The sequence below is a fragment of the Poecilia reticulata genome, linkage group LG17 (assembly GCF_000633615.1).
Source record: "Poecilia reticulata strain Guanapo linkage group LG17, Guppy_female_1.0+MT, whole genome shotgun sequence".
Classification (NCBI taxonomy): domain Eukaryota; kingdom Metazoa; phylum Chordata; class Actinopteri; order Cyprinodontiformes; family Poeciliidae; genus Poecilia; species Poecilia reticulata.
The window spans coordinates 8,103,997-8,125,422 of record NC_024347.1 but is presented as its reverse complement, the minus strand read 5'-3'; the positions used below and the strand labels follow the sequence as shown (position 1 = coordinate 8,125,422).

At 37.6% G+C, this 21,426-nt stretch overlaps 1 protein-coding gene across 10 annotated transcripts in view; it reads right to left on the bottom strand.

The window, feature by feature from the left end:
- Nucleotides 1-21,426, bottom strand: part of depdc5 (DEP domain containing 5, GATOR1 subcomplex subunit) — a 74,815-nt gene that overhangs the window by 26,213 nt on the left and 27,176 nt on the right. For 6 of the 10 annotated variants that reach the window (XM_008433590.2, XM_008433592.2, XM_008433593.2 and 3 more), the window contains exons 27-35: nucleotides 19,678-19,838; nucleotides 19,314-19,434; nucleotides 18,933-19,100; nucleotides 15,299-15,521; nucleotides 3,900-4,036; nucleotides 3,719-3,818; nucleotides 3,450-3,512; nucleotides 1,382-1,482; nucleotides 1,135-1,215 (exon numbers count right to left, since the gene is read on the bottom strand). In XM_008433590.2, the coding sequence (XP_008431812.1) occupies nucleotides 1,135-1,215; nucleotides 1,382-1,482; nucleotides 3,450-3,512; nucleotides 3,719-3,818; nucleotides 3,900-4,036; nucleotides 15,299-15,521; nucleotides 18,933-19,100; nucleotides 19,314-19,434; nucleotides 19,678-19,838 (1,155 nt within the window). The other 4 variants (XM_008433591.2, XM_017310068.1, XM_008433598.2 and 1 more) reach the window with 4 other exon arrangements.

Genomic DNA, 21,426 nt, shown 5'->3' with positions numbered 1-21,426 from the left:
GAGGATTTACCCGGAGTCGAGGCGATCGACATTAAGGGAGCTGCAGACCTCATATTATACCACGAGCCAGAAGAAAGTTTTCAAAAGCCTGGAGAATACAATCATTTAGTTTCAGATTGGGTCAGGTATTTAGGATCAAAAGAAGCATTAAATGACTGTCAAGTTGTTTGCCGGGTGAGTAGTGAGTTGTGCTATTTTCAGTAATTAGTCTATGGTAACGATGCTATCGCTAACAACGAGCTAACCCATGTTATTTCTATGTGCTTGGATCTACTTGTAGATCATTTATTTAGCTTCTGTAAACATAAATTCATGTTGGAGTTGTATGTTAATGTTGAGTCATTGTCGGACGCTGGATTCAGGTCCAATGTAGGTCAACCATTCACAGCGATCTACAGAAATCCCCATGGTCGTGTCTGGCCACAGCTCATTGTGACTGTATGGCTGGGTAGGTTATATTTAATTTATTTTGCTTTTTTTGAGCTTGAAAATCCCACCGAATAAACATATTTTCTGTCTGGTACTTGGTACTGAGTTAGCTGCTAACAACACTCTGAGGACAACCAAGCTAGGGCGTAAAAATAATATATCTTACATTACATATGAATGCTTGTCTTTCTAAGTAACTGTCCAATCAAATTTAAATATAGTTTAAACAATGCGTTCGTTACCTGTTAGAAAGTGGCGCTGCAAATTCTGGCATTTAGTTTTCACACCTCCTAATTTTAGCCATAGATTGTTGATCCACTTTTCTCCTATTTTTTCAGTAAGTTTTTTAAAATTAACTCCCTTGTGACCAACTACCTTCAAAACTCAAAAATAATGTTTATCTTTCTATTAGAACGGTTGGAACAACCATACCGGACTCAGACTTTGGGCATTTTAATGCTGAATCAACAGAAGTAAATGGGCTGCATTTACTTCTTGCCTTCCATATGCATTGGGTCACGTTGATACTACGGCGTCTGAAACCCAGAAATATTAATATTGTTTTCTGGCTCTTATTTTCTTTTTCCATACTTTCCAGATCAAGCCAATGCTCCAGTCAAATTCCATACTTGTTCAGATTCCATAGTAACCCGGTGATTAAAGCAACTCTGCAGTGAATCACTCCAAACACAACTTCAATCTTACGTGGGATGTTTGATGGCCTCCAGGATCTCCATCAGCGTTGATGAGGAGGACAGACAGAGAGCCCCGGCCGTTGATTGGCCACTGTGGAGAGACCAGCACTTAGCACTGAGCAACACTTCTTCACACTGACATCTGCAGTTCCTGTGTATTTCACTATCTGAGACATCATACCACATAACAAACAGAATTCAAGTTTTAAACATTTAGAAGATATGATGAGTTTGACCAGGCTGTAAAGCCACCTGACCTGGTGTCTGTGCTGCTGTTTGCAGCTTCTCCTGCAGGGGTCGCTGCTCCAGCTGCCGCCTGGGCTCCTTTCTCTGCTGGCTCACAGGTTTCCACAGGCAGCTATACAATTACAGACACTTTTATTAATTCATATGCATTTATTCTGGGAGAACACCTAAAGCTTATTTTCCTGACTGTAACATTTCCTCACTCACATCGAAACATTTTCTGATGGTTAAACTGAAGTTCTAACTAAGTAAGAAATTTTACTTGGCTTAGGCTTGTCATATATTGGATAATAAACCAAAAACACATTCTAAAAGATCAATAAAAGTTTTATTTTAATGAACATTTACTGAAACCAGAAGACATTTTAAATATCCAAAATAAAAGAAAACATCAAAAATAAATAAAATGAGCTAGTTGAGACCAAAGCATCAGACTGAAGATTTTATCATCCAGCTTTTGGTAGAAAGAGAGAAAAGAGAAAAACAACAAATTATGCAAAGGGAAATTATTGAGCTTGTTTTAATTTATCATGCAATTAATTGATTATTGCAACAGGATATCTTGGTTTAACTGACAGAGAATATTCTTCTCTAAAGCTGTTACCTGGTTACTGCACAAACATTCAACAAGCTTTTAAAACAAGACTTTTCATTACTGAACAGCAACATTATTCCAACACACAGTCCAATTCAGCTTCCACCCCAACACACACACACACACACACACACACGCATCTAACAATGACACGGTTTCACTACAAAGAGAGCACAAGAGAACAGGGAAGTAGTAGTTCTGAGATGTGGTGAAAGATATGATCCAATAGCTACTAATGATAAGATAAAGGTGAATTTTAGGGGAAGGAGAATTACCATGATGTGCAAGAGGACATTTAAATGCAAAATACAGCAGAAAAATGTCCTTCTAAAATCTGTAAAACAAATTCTACATGTTACCCTTCTTTCTAATGTTATGAGACAAATAGCTAATTTCTAATATTTATCTTCATTCAGCCTGATAATTCCCCCTCAGTTACACAAATCACAGTCTTTCTAAAGATTTATGGCCTGATTAACAATGACATAATAGGACTGATCATCTGTGAACAGCAATTCAAAGTGCTACACAGTTTCTTAGGTCTGGACTTTGATTAGGCCACTCTAATATAAGTATGCTCTGATCTAAACCGTTCCAGTCTCCTCGGTCTGAAGTGTTTTGCAGCTTTTAAGAGGTTTTCTCTAAGAACTGTCATTTATTTACATCAATCCATCTTCCCGTAAGCTTTCACCTGTTTCTCTAACCCTGCTGACTTAAGCAATCCCACAGCATGATGCAGTCAACACCTTGAATCACTATGACAACAGTGTGTTCTCTGCCACGCAGTGTATAGCATCTTGACAAAAAGTTACATTTTGCTCTTCCACAGATATGTGGTGTTCCCAATCTGGATTGTGGTAAACGGAAACATCACTGTTCCACTTAGTTAAAACCTAATTAAATTCAATTTGGTTTCATAACTCACATCATTCAAGTATCTTCAAAAAGTTGTTGTGGCTGATGATGATACTGAGGGTAGGAAGGATCTCCAGTAGCAGTCAGTTTTGCAACAAATCTGAAGACTGTTGCTGTATGACAGCATCATGCTAACAGCTATCCTGGCAGCAGAAACGATATTCCACAGTAAGGTCCTGAATGAGACCATCAGTGGCCTGTACTGTTAATCCACCTAAATTCCTTTTGCCACTCCTCTTTAAATCTTTGTCTGTTTACATTTTTTTATGGATAAACTGAAAATACACATTCCACTAATCCATGTATACCCCATTTTAATTTTCTTTTATCTGGAAAAAAACAAAACAACCAGATGTTTGATGTATGACAAAACAAGAAAATGAGACTAGAAAATGGAGAATGGAGGCTTTTCTACTTGGCAGTTTAACACATTTGGCACTGCAAATTTGAAAGGTTGCTGATCAGCAGGAGTCAGTCAAGCAATAATAAAGCATTAGTATGAAGAGATGCAACACATAACACACACCAACCAAACAGCTCCAGCAACACCCAGGGATCTAGTTACTGACCTGAGAGTGATAGATGTAGGAGGAGCGAGGGCTACGTATAAAATCCAAAACAAAGGCAGCGTCCTGTCAGCATACAGGAAGAGCATAACCCACAATCAAATACCCGAAGCTCAGCAACAAGAGCAGAACAGATGCAGAAAGACATGAGCAAAAGCTCCACATTCAAACACAAGCAAAGGACAGCTACTTGATCCCAGGATATGATGTTGATTAAATTCAATTCTGATTTCTCTGTAGAAGCCTGAAGCATTCAGAGAAGAAGTGCTCACCTTACGGGGACTGTCTACATATGTAGGAGCCATGGCAATGCCAGACAGATCGCTCACAGCAGGGATAGCCTTGTGCTGCTGCTGCTGCTCCTCCAGGGTCCTGAAGGAAAACAGGAAAATAATCCAGAGGAGAGAAAGATTTATGCTTTCAGATTTACTTCAGCACCCCAGCAATACTTACTTCTGGTTCTGCTCCATCTCCAGCAAAGCTGTCAGAGCTGAAGTGCCCCTCTTTCCTTGTGGAGGTACCACAGTCTCAGGTGGGTAGGGTGGGATAGGACTGGTGACCTGCAGTCCTTTCATGGGTGTGCCCTTCTGCTACAGCAGAGATACAATCAGCAGGGTTTCCCCTAGTGTATGATAAGCATGGTGGGCCACCAGGCTTTACTTGTGCCACCACCAGGCTAAGTAATTCTTATTTAAGTTTTTTTTTTAATGTATGCATTTTTAAAAGATTTTATAGCACATAATTATCAAGAGATATTTTCCAATTTCCTGCCGGTTTTAAACATTTTTTAACTCAAAAACACAACTGGATGAATGAGTGCCACAGGACCCAACCACCAGGTTTTCTGGGGGGAAACCTTGAATCAAGAAAAGAGACGGAAAACAGACTGTCCTGCTTTTAAAGATCATCAATTTCAGGAGGAACTCTCTTCTAGCCAGTAGAGCTGGAGAAAAAGCTCAAGCTGTACATTATAAATATGGCGCTGTTTGGTAACACACCACCAGAACACAACAGTACCAACGCTGCAACTAACCATTATTGTAGTAATCAATTATTATGACAATTGATCGGATAAAAAAAACTGGCACAATTTTTGGTAACACATTATTTGACGGGGTGTGAATAAGACTGTCATAACACTGTCATAAACATAACATTACACCTGTCATGAACATGAGGAAGTCTTCATGACACTTTGACTGTTGTCATAACCTAGACAAAAATGTCTTCATTATGACAACTTGACATTAACCAAGAAATCATGATCTGACATAAATTTGTTATAAAAGTATTACCGATTAAACTTTAAAAATTACGCAGCTTTATGTGGTAATATTTTATTGCTCTGGCATTTTGCTTAGTCTTAAATTTCTTGATTTAATTGATCCTAAAGTTTTACAACAAGACGTCTACAAAGCACTTATGAATTTTGCATTTGAAACATTTAAGGCTGTTTTAAGTAGTGCAATGCACCATCTCCACCAGTGAGAGGCAGCAGTGCACAAACAGGCGTGCAGTGTGTTGGTGAAGAAGAAATCTTCCATATTGTGGGGCCAACCTAATACAAGTCATAACGGCCAGACCTCCTGTTTAAAAAGAAGCTGAAGTTTGTCACCTAATACATATGAGGTATGTGTCTTAACTTTACAGTTTCTTTGAGAAAATAACATTGATTATGTTCTCTTTCTTTGTAATGTTACCTTTGAGCAATTCAAGCTAATGGTACCTGGCTGTAATTTAATGTTAGCCAAAGTTACAGTAACCACACCTGGTTACTGTAAGGTTAGCCCTTAATCTTAAACATATTTTAAAGGCAGGCAAATAGATTAAAAGCTAATATGTTAGTCACAGTTATCTTTTATGTGCATTATTTAGCAACTTGGCTGATGTTACATGGTGCTTGTGTTCTTTGCTTTGCCGACTTTAGCCACATGAAGAACAATTTTACCCTAAGGACACATGTTGAGGAGAGGGGGGGAGGACAAATGTGGCTAAGTAAAATCTCTTTGGGTAATTTCACATCTTTTGAGCATCTTGGAATTGAGGTAAAAGGCCACAAACGAACTTTGACACTAACTCTATACAAAACACCAACATATGTGGAACATTTCTTTACAGACTTCAATGAGCTTCTATCTCACATATGCATTGATTACGATTGTTTAATAATTGTCGGTGATTTCAACATTCATGTTGACAACCCCCAAGACCGAGGGGCAAAAAAGCTCTTTAATATATTAGAGAGTTTTGGTTTAACACAACATGTCAAACAAGCAACACACTCAGGGACACACACTGGACCTGGTTATCAGTAAAGGTGTGAATATTTCCAATGTCTCTGTAACTGATGTCGCCTGTCGGATCATTTTGCTGTTTTCTTTGACAGTTTTTATCCGTTAACCCACTTGGACAAAAAGCTACTRTCACAAAACGTACTTTCACAGAAAACACAGCAGAAACATTTAATCAAATCTACTCTTCTTCCTCACTCTTAAGTTATAGTGACGTAGATAAGTTGGTGGATGATTTTCAGTGCAAACTTTCAGATATCATTGATTACATTGCCCCCACTAAAGTGAAGGTTGTGACTGGTARGAAGAAATCTCCATGGAGAAATGCACAAACAGTTCAATCTGCAAGACAACTCTGCTGCAGGGCCGAACGGAAATGGCGTAAAGGTCAACTGCACGTTTATTATGACATCTACAAGGAAAGACTATGTAACTATCACACAACACTAAAACATGCCAGAGAGGCTTTCTTTGCAGATGTCATAAACAAAAACACTAACAACGCTCGAGCTTTATTTGCCACTGTTGACAGGCTCACAAATCCTCCAATGACGTTGCCACCTGAACTTCAATCTAATGCCTGCAACAAGTTTTCAAGTTTCTTTTGTTTCTTTTCAAAAGATCAGAGGATTAATCTGCACATCCACTCTAAAGACAGTACCAATGTTGTGCCCAAACAAAACAAATGCAGGAAAAATGACCCAATTTCAACTACTAAATTATAAAACTCTAGAAGAAAATATAAGTAAATTAAGCTCCAGTTCCTGATGTCTGGATGTCCTACCCACACATTTCTTTAAGAAAGTTGTTGCTAATGATCTGATCCAAATAGTAACTCATCGCTCTCTTCAGGTGTTTTCCCCCAGGCTTTGAAAACAGCAGTYATCAAACCACTKATAAAAAAGAACAATCTGGACAAATCCCTACTGCAGAATTACAGRCCGATCTCCAACCTCCCATTCATCAGCAAAATTATTGAAAAAGCTGTTTTTAAACAATTAAATAACTTCCCAACAATAACAAACTGCTTTGACTCCTTCCAGTCTGGTTTTTGTGCTCACCACAGCACGGAGACGGCCCTTGTAAAAGTGTTCAATGACATCCATATAAATACAGACTGGGAGAACCACAGTGCTGGTTCTGTTGGACCTCAGTGCAGCTTTCGACACTGTTGACCACGACATTTTACTGAATCAACTGGAGAGTTGGGTCGGACTCTCCGGTCCAGTGCTCAACTGGTTTGAATCTTACATAAAGAACAGGGATTTCTTTGTTTCAATTGGAAACTACCAGAGAGGTCAAAGGTCACATGTGGGGTACCCCAAGGTTCAATCCTAGGACCCCTTCTTTTCAATATTTATACAAACCGGATTCCAAAAAAGTTGGGACACTAAACAAATTGTGAATAAAAACTGAATGCAATGATGTGGAGATGACAAATGTCAATATTTTATTCGTAATAGAACATAGATGGCAGATCAAAAGTTTAATCTGAGTAAATCCATCCATCCATCCATTTTCTTACACCCTTGTCCCTCAGTGGGGTCAGGAGGGGTGCTGGTGCCCATCTCCAGCTAGCATGCCGGGCGAGAGGCGGGGTCACCCTGGACAGGTCGCCAGTCTGTCGCAGGGCAACACAGAGACACACAGGACACACAACCATGCACACACACACTCACACCTAGGGGCAATTTGGAGAGACCAATTAACCTAACAGTCATGTTTTTGGACTGTGGGAGGAAACCGTAGTACCCAGAGAAAACCCACGCATGCACAGGGAGAACATGCAAACTCCATGCAGAAAAACCGGGGCCGGAAATCGAACCCAGAACCTTCTTGCTGCAAGGCAACAGCTCTACCAACTGCGCCACTGTGCAGCCCATCTGAGTAAATGTAATATTTTAAAGGAAAAATATGTTGATTCAAAATTTCACAGTGTCTACAAATCCCAAAAAAGTTGAGACAAGTAGCAATCAGTGGCTGGAAAAAGGAAATTGAACATATAACAAACAGCTGGAAGACCAATTAACACTAATTAGGTCAATTGACAACATGATTGGGTATAAAAAGAGCTTCTTAGAGTGTCAATGTCTCTCTGAAGCCAATTCCACCATTGTTGCGCAGAAAGATAGTGCAGCAATACCAGAATGGTGTTACCCAGCGTAAAATAGCAAAGACTTTTAAGTTATCATCATCAACCGTGCATAACATCATCAAAAGATTCAGAGAATTTGGAACAATTGCTGTGCGTAAGGGTCAAGGCCGTAAAACTCTACTGGATGCTTGTGATCTCCGGGCCCTTAAACGTCACTACACCTCAAACATGAATGTCACTGTCAAGGAAATAACAGCATAGACTCAGGAATACTTCCAGAAAGCATCGTCAGTGAACACAATCCACCATGCCATTTGCCGCTGCCAGCTGAAACTCTACTGGTCAAAGAGGAAGCCATTTCTAAGCAAGCTTCACAAGGTCAGCCGTTTGCACTGGGCCAGGAGTCATTTAAAATGGAGTGAGGCAAAATGGACGACTGTTCTGTAGTCAGATTAGTCACGATTTGAAGTTCCTTATTGACCCCTGGGACGCCATGTCATCCGGATCAGAGAGGACAAGGATAACCCAAGTTGTTATCAACGCTCCGTTCAGAAGCTGCACCACTGATGGTCTGGGGTTGCATGAGTGCTGGTGGCCTGGGCAGCTTGCATGTCTGGAAAGGCACTATTAATGCAGAGAACTATGTTCAGGTTCTAGAACAACATATGCTCCCATCTAGAGGTCATCTCTTTCAGGGAAGACCCTGCATCAGAAGGATCCGGGTACTGAAATGACCAGCCTGCAGTCCAGATATTTCACCTATAGAGAACATTTGGCGCATCATAAAGAGGAAGGTACGACAAAGAAGGCCCAAGACGATTGAACAGTTAGAGGTCTGTATTAGACATGAATGGGAGAGCATTCCTATTTCTACACTTGAGAAACTGGTCTCCTTTGTCCCCAGACGTCTGTTGAGTGTTGTAAGAAGAAAGGGAGATGCCACACAGTGGTAAAAATGGCCTTGTCCCAACTTTTTTGGGATTTGTTGACGTCATGAAATTTTGAAACAACATATTTTTCCCTTAAAATGATACATTCTTTCAGTTTAAACTTTGGATCTGTGATTTGTGTTCTATTGTGAATAAAATATTAGATGTTGGCACCTCCACATCATTGCATTCAGTTTTTATTCACAATTTGTTTAGTGTCCCAACTTTTTTGGAATCCGGTTTGTATGCTCCCACTGGCTCAGGTTATAACAGGAAATAAGATTAGCTACCACAACTACGCGGATGATACACAGCTCTACATCACGATGTCACCAGGTGACTCTGAACCCATCCAATCACTGAATAGGTGCTTAGAACAGGTAAATGTGTGGATGTGACAAAACTTTCTCCAGCTGAACAGAAACAAAACTGAAGTTATTATCTTTGCACCTAAAGAGGAGCAAACTAGAATCAATGCACAGCTTCAGTTATTACAATTAAAAACCAGCGATCAGAACAAAACCTGGGAGTAGTGATGGACTCTGACCTGAACCTTCAGAGCCACATTAAGACAGTCACAAAGTCGGCCTTCTATCACCTGAAGAACRTYTCCAGGATTAGAGGACTKATGTYTCAGCRCRATCTAGAGAAACTCATCCATGCGTTTATCTTTAGCCGCATTGATTAYTGCAACAGCGTCTTCACAGGTCTGACTAATAAATCAATCAAACATCTGCAGCTGATCCAGAAGCTGCTGCTTGCATTCTCACTAAAACCAGGAAGATAGAGCACATAACACCAGTTTTAAAGTCCCTACACTGGCTCCATGTAGCTCAGAGAATAAACTTTAAAATAATGTTAATTTATAAATTACTAAATGGGTTAGCACCACAATACATTAAAGATCTGTAGTTGCTGTACCAACCATCTAGACCCCTCAGATCTTCTGGTTCTGGTCTGCATCCCCAGAATCAGAACTAAACGAGGAGACGCAGCATTCAGCTATTTTCTCCAGGTGAAGGGAGGTGGGCAGGGACAGGTAAGTGGGGAAGGGGGAGCAGGAATCAACATCCACCAGCTGATTTAATAAGTTACGTTTTAGACAACTAATTGTTGTCAAATGTAAAACTGGTGTTTAATCTATTTATTTATTAATAAACTTCTTGCAAACAWCCATAAGCCAGAGTATCTGGTTGGAAATAATTTTGAATGCTCATTAAATGAAAAGGTTCACTCATGTGCCTAAAACTATACATTGAATGATACAATCTGAATAACAAAAGTGGCAGTCTGTATGAACTTCTGCCAAACAAATATTTGATAAGAATAATTTTGTACAGCTCTAGTCATTATGCTACTTGTATTAAGAAATAATTGTATTGTACTTTATAACAACCAGTCATGTTAACTAGACATTTGTCTGCAAGTCTACCATTCCGACAGTGTGTAGCAAGGGACATTTTTGGAATGGTATTTAATTAAATGCTGAATTAAGATCACATTGTTTTTGTTTTTTGTTTATGTTCTTTTTTTAGGTGACCACAATGAATTGAGCCATCACCCACTATGAAAATGTCCAAAAGAGATTCACCAAGTTTGAATTCATGAAAAGGCTTTCAACATGATTATCATTGACCACAACTATTGCAAGAACAACTATAATTTCTGAGCATTTCTGAACACCTTTTTCAAAGAGCTGATTCCAGGAAACAAAGACAACAAAAAGATGTCCCTGTTTTCAGAGCGTTACAGGAACGCTATAACAGCACTTTGTATCAGCTGTGGTTGTTTTAAAGTGCTTTATAAATAAAGTTGGTTTGGTTTGGTAATGAAGGAGATGGCTGACTGTTGAAAGAACCTATTTTCTGAAGTTAAAGAAAAAATAATTCTGTTTTAGTTTTTCAATCAGTGTTTCAGAGTTACAGATGTTAAACCATCTGTTTGAAGAATGAGTAATCTTTTGTTTTATTCCAATGTACAAAGTTCTACAGCTATGATGGTAGATATAAGTAGTTCAGTGCGTTTCAATTCCCTTGAGGTAATATCAGTGACTCTGTTAGCATAGCCTTTGACACTGTAATAACACTGAACGACATCTTTATAACTGTTGCTACTTGTTTCACTTGAGGTAAGAGATAATATTAGTGACACTGTAATGACACTTAATGACACCTTCATAACTGGTCCTACTTGATCCACTTGATGTAAAAGGAATTATTAATGACTGTTATTAAATCATTTGACAGTGTAATAAAGCTTAGTGAATTGTTTATTGTTGGTCCTACTTGTTTTGCTTTATTTCAGGTAGGGGAAATATTAATTACCTTTTTGTTACCGTTTTGTTAGTGTAATAACACTTAATGACATTATTATGATATTTATGACATATAATGATTCTTGGTTAATGTCAAGTTGTCATAACGAAAACATTTTTGCCTAGGTTAATGACAAGTTGTCATAAAGACATTTTGAATAATGTCAACTTTGTATTAAAAGTGTCATGATTTACCAAATGACACTTTATGACAACAGTCAAAGTGTCACAAAGACTTCCTCATGTTCATGACGGATGTTATGTCATGTTTATGATGGTGTTATGACAGTCTTATTCACACCCCATCAAATAAAGTGTTACCCATTTTTCATTTTAACACTTAAGCCTTTTTATACAATATCAGAAATGCAACCCTATATCGCCATTTGTATCACATATGATGCATAAGTTTCTGTGGTCTCTATTTTTTACACCACGATCAATTCTTACCCAAACAACCTATTGTACACAAATTGAGACTTGTATTCTGCCATCTACTAGATTATCACTGCACTGCAGGCAGAGAAACAGTTTTTTTTCTCTTTTCAAAATGTTGTCTTTCATGAGATTGGTCAGACGCGTTTTTCCAGGAAAGTCTTTGCAAATTTTAGACAACATAAAATGTGAGGCAGTGATTCTTGAGAATAGGGACAAAACAGGTCCTATGGATAAAGCACAACATTTGAATAAAAATATACACAAAATATAATTTTTCCAAATATCTGACTAAACTAACCTGGATCGTAAGCACAACAATGCATGTTTTCCTGGTGTTTGCTAAATATTTTTTTATTTTAAATATTGTTGTAGGTGGATAGTGTCTTTAAAATCCCTTGTCCTGGAGCGGAACTCAATACATTATAATAGTTTAAAACAATTAAAGGAATACTATATTATGACTACTATGAATACTATTAAATATTCATATAAATAATAATAAAAGTATCAATAAATTAAATAAAAAATAATTTTTATATATTTTCCAACTCCACTGAAATATGTCCCCAGTTTTTGTCAACACCGTCAGACATAAAAAGAATGTAAAAAAAATCAGGCATTATTTGGGGGCACCAGAACTTCTGAGGACCCCATCACCACATTCTTTATCTTCCTTTGCTAAGAGGGCTAGTTAGCTCTGGTTAGCTTATGTTATTCTTTAGTTTTTTCTTCAGTTTTATTCCCACGTTGCTCGTAACAATCATGATGTGTCAACTCCATAACTGACAATTTACAAAACTTTTATGAAATTTTGTTAAAAGCTTAATTTTAGTATATTATAAAGACTTCATGGACCTGATGAGCTACAATATGGCCTCCTTCAGAATAACATCATATAAATTGAGGAAGTTTGGTATTTTGTCAACTCCATCAAAGTTTTTGTGACTCTTTCAGTGAAATTGTTGTAAAATCTCACTTAAATGTGCAATTAATTCATTTTAATGTATTAATTGTATCAAGTATTTCTTTTTACTCACTAGTTTGTCACCACCTTGAGTTCTGTGTCAACTCCGTCAGATGGACTTTTTGTTGTTTTTTATTTTAAATAATATTTTTTTGTTTTTTGAGAAGCATTTGTCTGTAAAACCGAGTAAAAATATCACTAATGGGGTCATTAAAAAATTATTTTATATTTATTTTGTCAGATGGTGATGACAAAGTTCTGAGTCAGGTCGATTAAAAATGTAATTTTAAAAAAAATGTTGCAACTGGGAGCCTGTACCTTAGCATCTTTACATTTCCAAAACATTATTTGTCATATTTGCATACATAAGGTTGAGAAATAATTTTTAAAAATTGGGGAAAATTTAAACCCATATTGTCTCTATTCTCAAGAATCACTGCAGGGGATTACAGTAAAAATAATATATACATTGTTATTCACTTTTTTAAAGTAATGTTTTATGTTTTGAAATAATGCACAATTACTTAGAAATGTTTTTGTTATATTACATTTAAATCGTGTTAAAACGTGTGTATCATATTTGATGCTGCAGTTATTTAAGGTGCTTTATCACTGAACAGTAATGTAATATTTTTATAAAGTAATCAATGTCATACCAGCCACAATTCAGCCACAAACTTTTGTTTACTCAATAAATATAATTAAATGTCATTTCAAAATAAATGTGTTTTTTTTTCACAATAGTAGTTATTCTAAAACCACAATCTTTATGGCGTATTGACTAGTTACGTATATTTTAGATTTAACAAGAGTAAAGAAAGAAGAGGGAGAAAGAAAATACTTTGAATAGTCATCAACATGATAATGTATGACAATTCAAGCTACATAGAGCAGTAAGGAGAAAATGATGAGRATTATGATGAGGTCTGGACTCCCCCGCCCATGYATGATRAAGGATATTCAGATACCAACTATGATGAAGACTATGATGATCATAGTGTCTAAACAGGTCCAGGTCCAAACAACTACCCTGTACACAGTCAGAAATTAATCAGTTAAGACCAATATGAAAAGCAAATAATACAAATGGAGAAAAATACTGTCAAGCTCCATATGTTTATGTCACTGCCGGGGTTGAGGAAGGCTCTAAGACCAGGTGTTACATAACTCCATGTATATATTCAAGAACTTTGTCACTGATGAAATGCTCCAGGGGATCGCAGAACATTTTCCACTAGTTCAATTCCAACACATGAAGAAATAGGTTCACTACCTAGATCACAATTAGGTTGTTGTCCTGGTTCACTCTGAAGCCCATTCACCCTCTTGCACTCGTCAGTTCATTTCCATTCCTCATGAAGAAGTCTTCCATCCACTCCAAAACTCATATAATGGTTCTCAAGCCAGCCATTGTTGAAGTTCATGGGAGGTTTTGCTCTTCTTGATATCTAATCAGCATTTTTGAAGTTTGGCTTTAGATTCCAAAGGTGGTGCATGCACATCTAGTGGCACACTGTTACAGTAACCATCATCAATGCTTGAAACTTCAACAGAAGAGATTAGCTGAAGCTACAACCTAAAATGATTAGTTGGCACTTCTACAAGTGCAGGATAGGTCAAAATCAAGTATGGTAGACCACTTTCCTCTCCTGAAGTGACTTCAAGGGCACCCTGTAGAAGAACAAGTTGCAGTGTGCCTCTTAATGTGAGAAAGAATGGCATTGATCATTTTCCTACATGGGAAGCCCAACAGAGACTCAATCACTTTTCACATTTCTACTGTAAAAAGTTGAACGTACATCTTTGCCTGAACAAGCACAGAAACTCTTTTAGTGCCTACCACAAAGTGAAATAAATGGCTGTAAAAAGTTGTTGGTGGAAAAGAAACTAAGAGAAAAACTTCCTAAAGTGTTCCATACTTTCTAAATATTATAGACAATATTTGTTTATGCATCTAAAACTTACATTGTTGTGAGCCAAAAGTTCTAAGAAAAGCCTGCTGTATCAAATGTGATACAAAAAATATCTCGTAAAATAAATGACATGGCAAAAAAACATTTTTAGATTTTGCTTCAAGGTTTCATCAATCAATCAAATGTTATTTGTATAAAACATTTCAGCAGCAAGGCATTTCAAAGTGCTTTACATGATTAAAAACAAAAACGCAAAGTAATAAACAAACATCATGAAGATTCTAGTTCTAAAAAAATTAGAATTTTCTGACTATTTTTTTGATGGGTCAGGCTATAATTCAATTCCTTTTATAAATCAGAAAATACGCATTTTATTGTCTGAAATGTAATAACAGCATTTCATTCATAGCAAAGGACGCATCTGCAGCTAAAATTCTTCCAACAGCAGCATGTGAAATACCCAATCGTTTATGCTGCAATTCTTTCAGATTTACTTCAGTGTATGGCTAATCTGGTGATTATTATTTGCACCAGCAAAGGATAATTGGATAGCAAAGGGTGCTTAATAGGAAATTTTATTTTTAAAGTCTTTGAATCAGATGAAGATAAAATTATGCCACTTGACAAGCATAAATATGGGTAAAACATATTTGCAGAGAATTAAAAAAAAAAAAATCTTCAATAAAAAAAGCAAAATGTAAATTTTTGTACAGTTTTTCTTCATTACTGCTCTGGTTATGTTGTTCTTTTAACAAATGGCCTTTTTTGAGTCTGCATTCACCAGTTAACAATTTGTCGATTACTAAATTAGTTGACAATTATTGCAGTAATCATTTAATTACGATTAATCATTTGAGCCCTAAACAGCACCAGAAAGTGCCTACAGAAAGTCATGAGACGAGTCTCACCCTGATGATCCTGTCAGAGCGATGCCGTCGCCGTATGCGGTTGAGGCCCTCCACAAAGCGAATGAAGCCGTCCAACAGGACCCAGTCCCCACAGCCACCCATCCCAGTACCCACACCCTCTCCATACACGTCCCAGTGGCCCTCCCCGTCCGCCACCCGCCGAGCCCCTCCGGCCGGCAGCAGCAGAAAGCGGGTCCGCCAGAACTTCAGTGAGTCGATCAGGCTGTTGGGCAGAGACAAACCTTTCAACATAGCTTCAACCACACATTTGCAGTGGTTTTATTCTGCTAAAAAAAATGAAAGAAAACTAAGGATGAATTATTTTACTTACCAGAATAACTTAAGGAATTTGTGCAGCTAAAATAGAGGCAGGGTACAGGCGCAGATTTAGATTTTAAAAATTATTTTTATTCAGACAAGGAGTCTTTTCTTGATGGAATGAGATAGTCATCTCTTCAATGAGAACATCATAATGTATGAGAAAGTATTTATCTGGAAATAAATAATTTCAGATTTATCTACATTTTATACAAAATAGCAAGATGCAAATTAATCATACCTTTGTCAACAATCAATATAAAAGTTCTTATTGCACTCAACCTTTATTATTTTACTTTTATCTTTGGTGATGAGCTTCATGTCTTTGAGTTTGTCATCACTTTAATCTTTAGCCTCAACAAAACTCCATCTCATTCAAGTATGGAAGGAAATAGGGTTGCACCGATTACAGTTTTCTGGTTAATCACAGATCTTTTAAAAGCCTGACTTATCAATTTCTTTGTCTGAAATATAGCAACAAAGTTGTTAAGTTGGCAACAGTGAAGTGACTTATTAACCGCCCTGTGCAGACCTGACCTGGTGGGTGAGTCAATCAGTTAGTCCTCTCTCACTGCAGAGCAAAAGAGGACAGTGACTGATGTTCCGACATCTATGGAGGTAGATAAGATAGTGTAAGTATCTACCAATCACCGATCACCCAAAATAAAAGAAATCAGGGCCAACTTATTGGTGCACCTAGAAAAAACATGTTCAGATAACATAAAGGTTACTGTAAACTTATATCTGCCAGAGGTATGAATAGTATAGCTAAACAGTACCACTGATACAATACTTTTAGTGAAGGAATATAACAGAGGTGGAGACTCCAGTCACATGACTTGGACTCGAGTCGTTAAAATCACGACTTGAGACTTGACTTGAAAAAATGCTCAAAGACTCGGACTTGACTTTGACTTTCATGCCATTGACTTGGGACTTGACTTGACTTGAAGCTGTTTACTTGAAAAGACTTGATATTTTTTACTCAGAGTCTTAAAATTTAAAACACATTATTTATAAAGTGGCGTCATTAATTAATTTCACTCATTCCGTATCAATATGCGCAGACCGTCCCTCTGTTTTTCCTCTCATTATGTATATATGTGTGCGTAGCTGCAGCTCAACCAATCAAATTAACAGGATTTGGACATTTTAAAAAACGCGGCGACGCTGCAGAGCTCAGGGAACGAAAGACGAAATAACCGCTAGAATATGCGAGTAATTTCTTTTGGCTACGTAGGTTATGAACTTTGGAATAAAAAACAAACTGCAACTTGTAAAACATGTAAGAAGAGAATATCGGATGCATTTGAAGCTTCACAAAGATGGTAGGTGGCGCTTTTCTTTTGCTGTTAGATAGCTGACTTTAGCTAACTTCGTGTTAGCATGTGTGCTCCGGGTTAACATGGTGATGGTTTACCATAAACCCGGTCCTTCAAATGCCTCCACAGATAATGTGCACCGTGTTATTAGCTCAGGAAGCCGGTGGATRGTGAGCGGGGCTCCGGAACAGAAAGCAGATTCTGGACCTGAACTCAGGGAACAGAGTCTCTCTGTCCATCATGATGATGAGCCGGTCCAGTAGCATCTAAGGATGGTTGGTGTGTCTGAAGACAGCTACGTTGGGAAATTATATTGTTTACTGCAGTCAGAGCATTAAGTCAACTGTTTTTGACTTAATGCTCTGACTGACTGTCACATGTCCACAGAACCCATTTCCAAGTAGCTTTGCTGGAAAAACACATTTTTTAAAATTCCGGGGGTTTTTTTGGCCATCTTTCAAAAATTTCTGTAAAAATAAAAATTGTACAATCTCACTGACCCTGAATATAACACTTAAGTGGGATAGTTAACTGAGTAAGACATAAAATAATGAGCTCATTATGTTGTGTTTAGTGATTCTGACAACATGTTTTTATCAATATTGATGTGAAATTGGCTGTAGATTTAACCCACTCGGCCTGACAGATATTCATTTTACCATCACATCCAAATTCAAAACTACTTCACTTTATTTGCAATGATTTAGATTTTTCATGTGGTTTATTTGTTAAAACAGACCAAATACAGTGACTGTCCCAAATAAATGTTGTGTTTAGAATATCTGGCCCATATTTACGGAGGACTGAAACTAACATACTTAGAAATAAAAGCAGAAAAATAAATGCACCAGACCTTCCTGAGTTTACGTGTGATAACTTCATATATACTTATTTCATTTTCTGAAAACTGTTTTTATTGAATATCAAGTTTAACAGAACTGCGCAATAAAGAGGTCCAGTTTAAAAATGTTTTTTATACTTTGTGTTCAGCTGCACATGTTCTATCATTTGAGATAAATACAGATTTTAAAAAGAACAAATGGTCTATTATTTGAATTTTATGTATAATTGCAAATTATAAAATAAAATAAAATAAAAACGACTCGAAATGACTTGAAATTAAAGGTCCCTGACTTGAGACTGGGCTCAACTTTTGCCTGTCTTGACTTGAGGCTTGACTTGACTTGAAGACAGAGACTTGAGACTTACTTGAGACTTGCAACACAGTGACTTGGTCACACCTCTGGAATATAATAATCTTCATCACTGAGATTCCAACTGCCTGCTTAGTTCAAACCACTCTGACCACTGCGGTCCTTGATGGTCGGCTTTTCAGATTTTTAAGCCTCTCATTGCTTTGGTGTTGGCTGGTACCCATAAGCAGCCATCGACAGAGTTACTCTACAGACACAAGCAGTAACTCCACCATCACAGCCAATCAGTGAGCGACGAATACTTTCTGTTGCTACTGAAACAGCTCGATAACAGAGCTTTGTTTGGTAACTAAGATTAATTGAAATGTAAGTGTAATTGAACTGAAATGACTTGAATCAAGGTGACATTTGTTATGAATTGGCACGATATACATACACTGAATTGAATTTGAGCAGGTGATACTGGAAAAGAGACTTTAAAAAGCCTTCATTTCCAAACCTAAATGAAATGTTCAATCAGATTAAGATCTGGAATCCCTGCAGTGATCATATCTCAGAGAGAGAAAAAAAAAGAAAAGATCCTTATATACATATATGTATATAAGGATATGTGTGTGTGTGTGTGTAGGTCTATATATTCAACACTCAATGGACACTCCTATTTTTTTGTAAAATGAAAAAATAAAGAGAAAAAAATAATGCACAATTTTTTGTTGGTCTTTCAAATACAATCCCACCAGATACATTAAAGTTTGTTGTCCTAAATGTGACAGTTCCTGGTACATTAGTGCTGTTGCTAGTTGCTGCATGTGCTCTGTGATAACATTCATTTGAGTGTACCTGAAGTCCTCAGAGCCAGCCGAGCAGATGTACTGGTCCAGGTAGTTCCACTTGTATTCCTCCAGCCGCTCATGTCCAAACTCCACCCAACAGGACACAAACTGAGCATCTGAGTGTGGAGGACACAGGCTGTAGCTGTACTGGATCTGAGCTGATTCATACGGATACCTACAGGCACACACACCAAATCATCACTTCCTTGTTTTAAACTGGAAACCAAAGATTATAAAACTGTTTTAGTCTTTTTTGGTGTTTGCCAGAGTAACTATCAGATAATCAGCTGCAGTTTTTTTAGTAATAACAAAAATCAAGCCTTTTAGAGGTTTCAAGAGTTGAGAACTTTTCAGTGAATTTGAGTAGGATGATGTCGGAAGCACTCACTTTGGCAGGTAGCGAGTGACAGTGATGATCTTGTCTCTGAGGCAGACCTTATGGAAGGTGCGGCCCATGCTGAGCCAGTAAACCGTCTCTTCTTCCTCCGCTCGACGCAAAGACACCAGACCTTGGGCAACAACAATGGCAAAATGCTGTTTTTTTTTCTAATGTTTTCCTGTCCCTTCATAGGTTGCATCACCCATGCCTAACACTGACTATGACAAAGATTATGTTGAGGACAAAAATGAAAACTGTTGTTTTAACACTATGCTTAAAAAGCTATTCATTTTCTGAAGTCTAAATTTGTGTTGTGTTTTCCTCATAGCTGTATGCCAGTAACTGGCCAGTTCTCTGGATCAGATTTAGTTACCTCTAGTGTACAGAGGACTGCTGCCCAGGGGTGTGGCCACCGCAGGAGGGTGCTTTCTGTTGTTTGTTTGGACTATTATCTGATATCCCTGCATTAACCTCTGACAGATAAACTCTTCAAACACCTGAGACGCCGTCATCACTGGAGCTTCATCTTCACGTCTGTAAAAAGGAAAGAGAAAGGCAAACGTCATGGTCAAAAGGAGGATATCTCCCTGCCAAAACAAGTAAAAACGATTTTCTCTTGTAGAGTAGAATGAAGAGTTAAACAGTTATTTGAAAAATAATAACCACATTTTCAAACTATAAATTCTTGTATTATAGTTTCAGAATCCTCTGAAGTGGATCATACCAACTCTGGAGTACCATTGCTGATCAGTTCACAAAACTCCTCAATGATCTCCACGGTGGTGGGCACATTTCCACTAATCTGCTAATGCACTAATATTGGAGCTTTGAAAAAACAGCACACTTAGCTTCCCTTAAAATAAAGTTGTAATAATATGAAAATAAAGTCATAACATTACCAGAATAAAGTCACTTTCCCGGAATAAAGTAATATTACCTGATGGTCATATAATAGGAGAATGAATGAGTAATTTTATGACAATTCCATATCCACAAGTAATAAAAAAGTAAAATGGGGAATGTTGAATATATTGTGAAGTTATACTTTGGTATCAGTTTTACAAATAAAGAAACTATCTTTAATACATCGGCCTCAATAATCAGTAGCAGAACTTTGAAATGATTGTGAAAACAACTAATACATTTTCAAAGAAAGTATCATGGAGCTGATCTCTACTGATGATTTTTCTCATAAAACAAACTTTTCTCGTAATTTTACGACTTTCTTCTGGTAATAATGTGTTATTATTCTTCTGATAATAATAAATGGAGGATTGTAGGGTCTACAATCCTAGGATTGTAGACCCTCATCTAGCACTGACTAGATGAGTATATGTATGTATATATATATGTCAGTGACTTCCGGCAAGGGTACCTTCAAAATGGCTGAATTTTTGCATTTTCCCATTCAAATGCTTGCAAGCGAAGCCGGTGAGGCAGCAGCGAGCTGAGCCTCACCTGGGATTGATCAACCTCTCGCTAACTGCACTGGCTGCCACTCTATGAGAGCATGCTCCTCCTGTCTGTACGTCACCAATAACATTTTTAAAAACATTTAATGTATGAACAGATTTTCCATAATTTAGCTTATGTATTTAATGTACTGTGTTTTTATTGTCACCAACTGTGTGTGTATCGTGTTTCATGTGCTAAGGACCGATCAGAAACGGCAGAGAACAGATTCGAGGTGAGGCAGGCAGTTCTCTTGCCTCATCGCTGGGGGCGCTCATGAACCCAGACATTATGACTCCACAACTGCAGAGTAAGAGACGGTAACAACGATCTCATAGAGCGATCTAGCCATACAGAAGCCGCGCTGATAGTGGTTTTGAGTTGTACTTTAACGGTTTCTCCCTTTGCTGTTAAGTACAGCACGAAATTAATAATATCTACATGTCTAAGTTTGATTGAGATAATGGAATTATTCTGCGGCGGTGCGGCTATGGCTGGCATGTAAAGGAATAGCCTTTTTGCCCTCCAGCGTTGTACGCATGCGCGAAATTTCCTTATGTAAACAATAACATGCAGGGGTCTAGATTTGTAAATCCGATTATAATTAAGTCGGTGCCTCACCAGCTATGAACCTCACCGCACGTCACTGATATATATATATATATATATA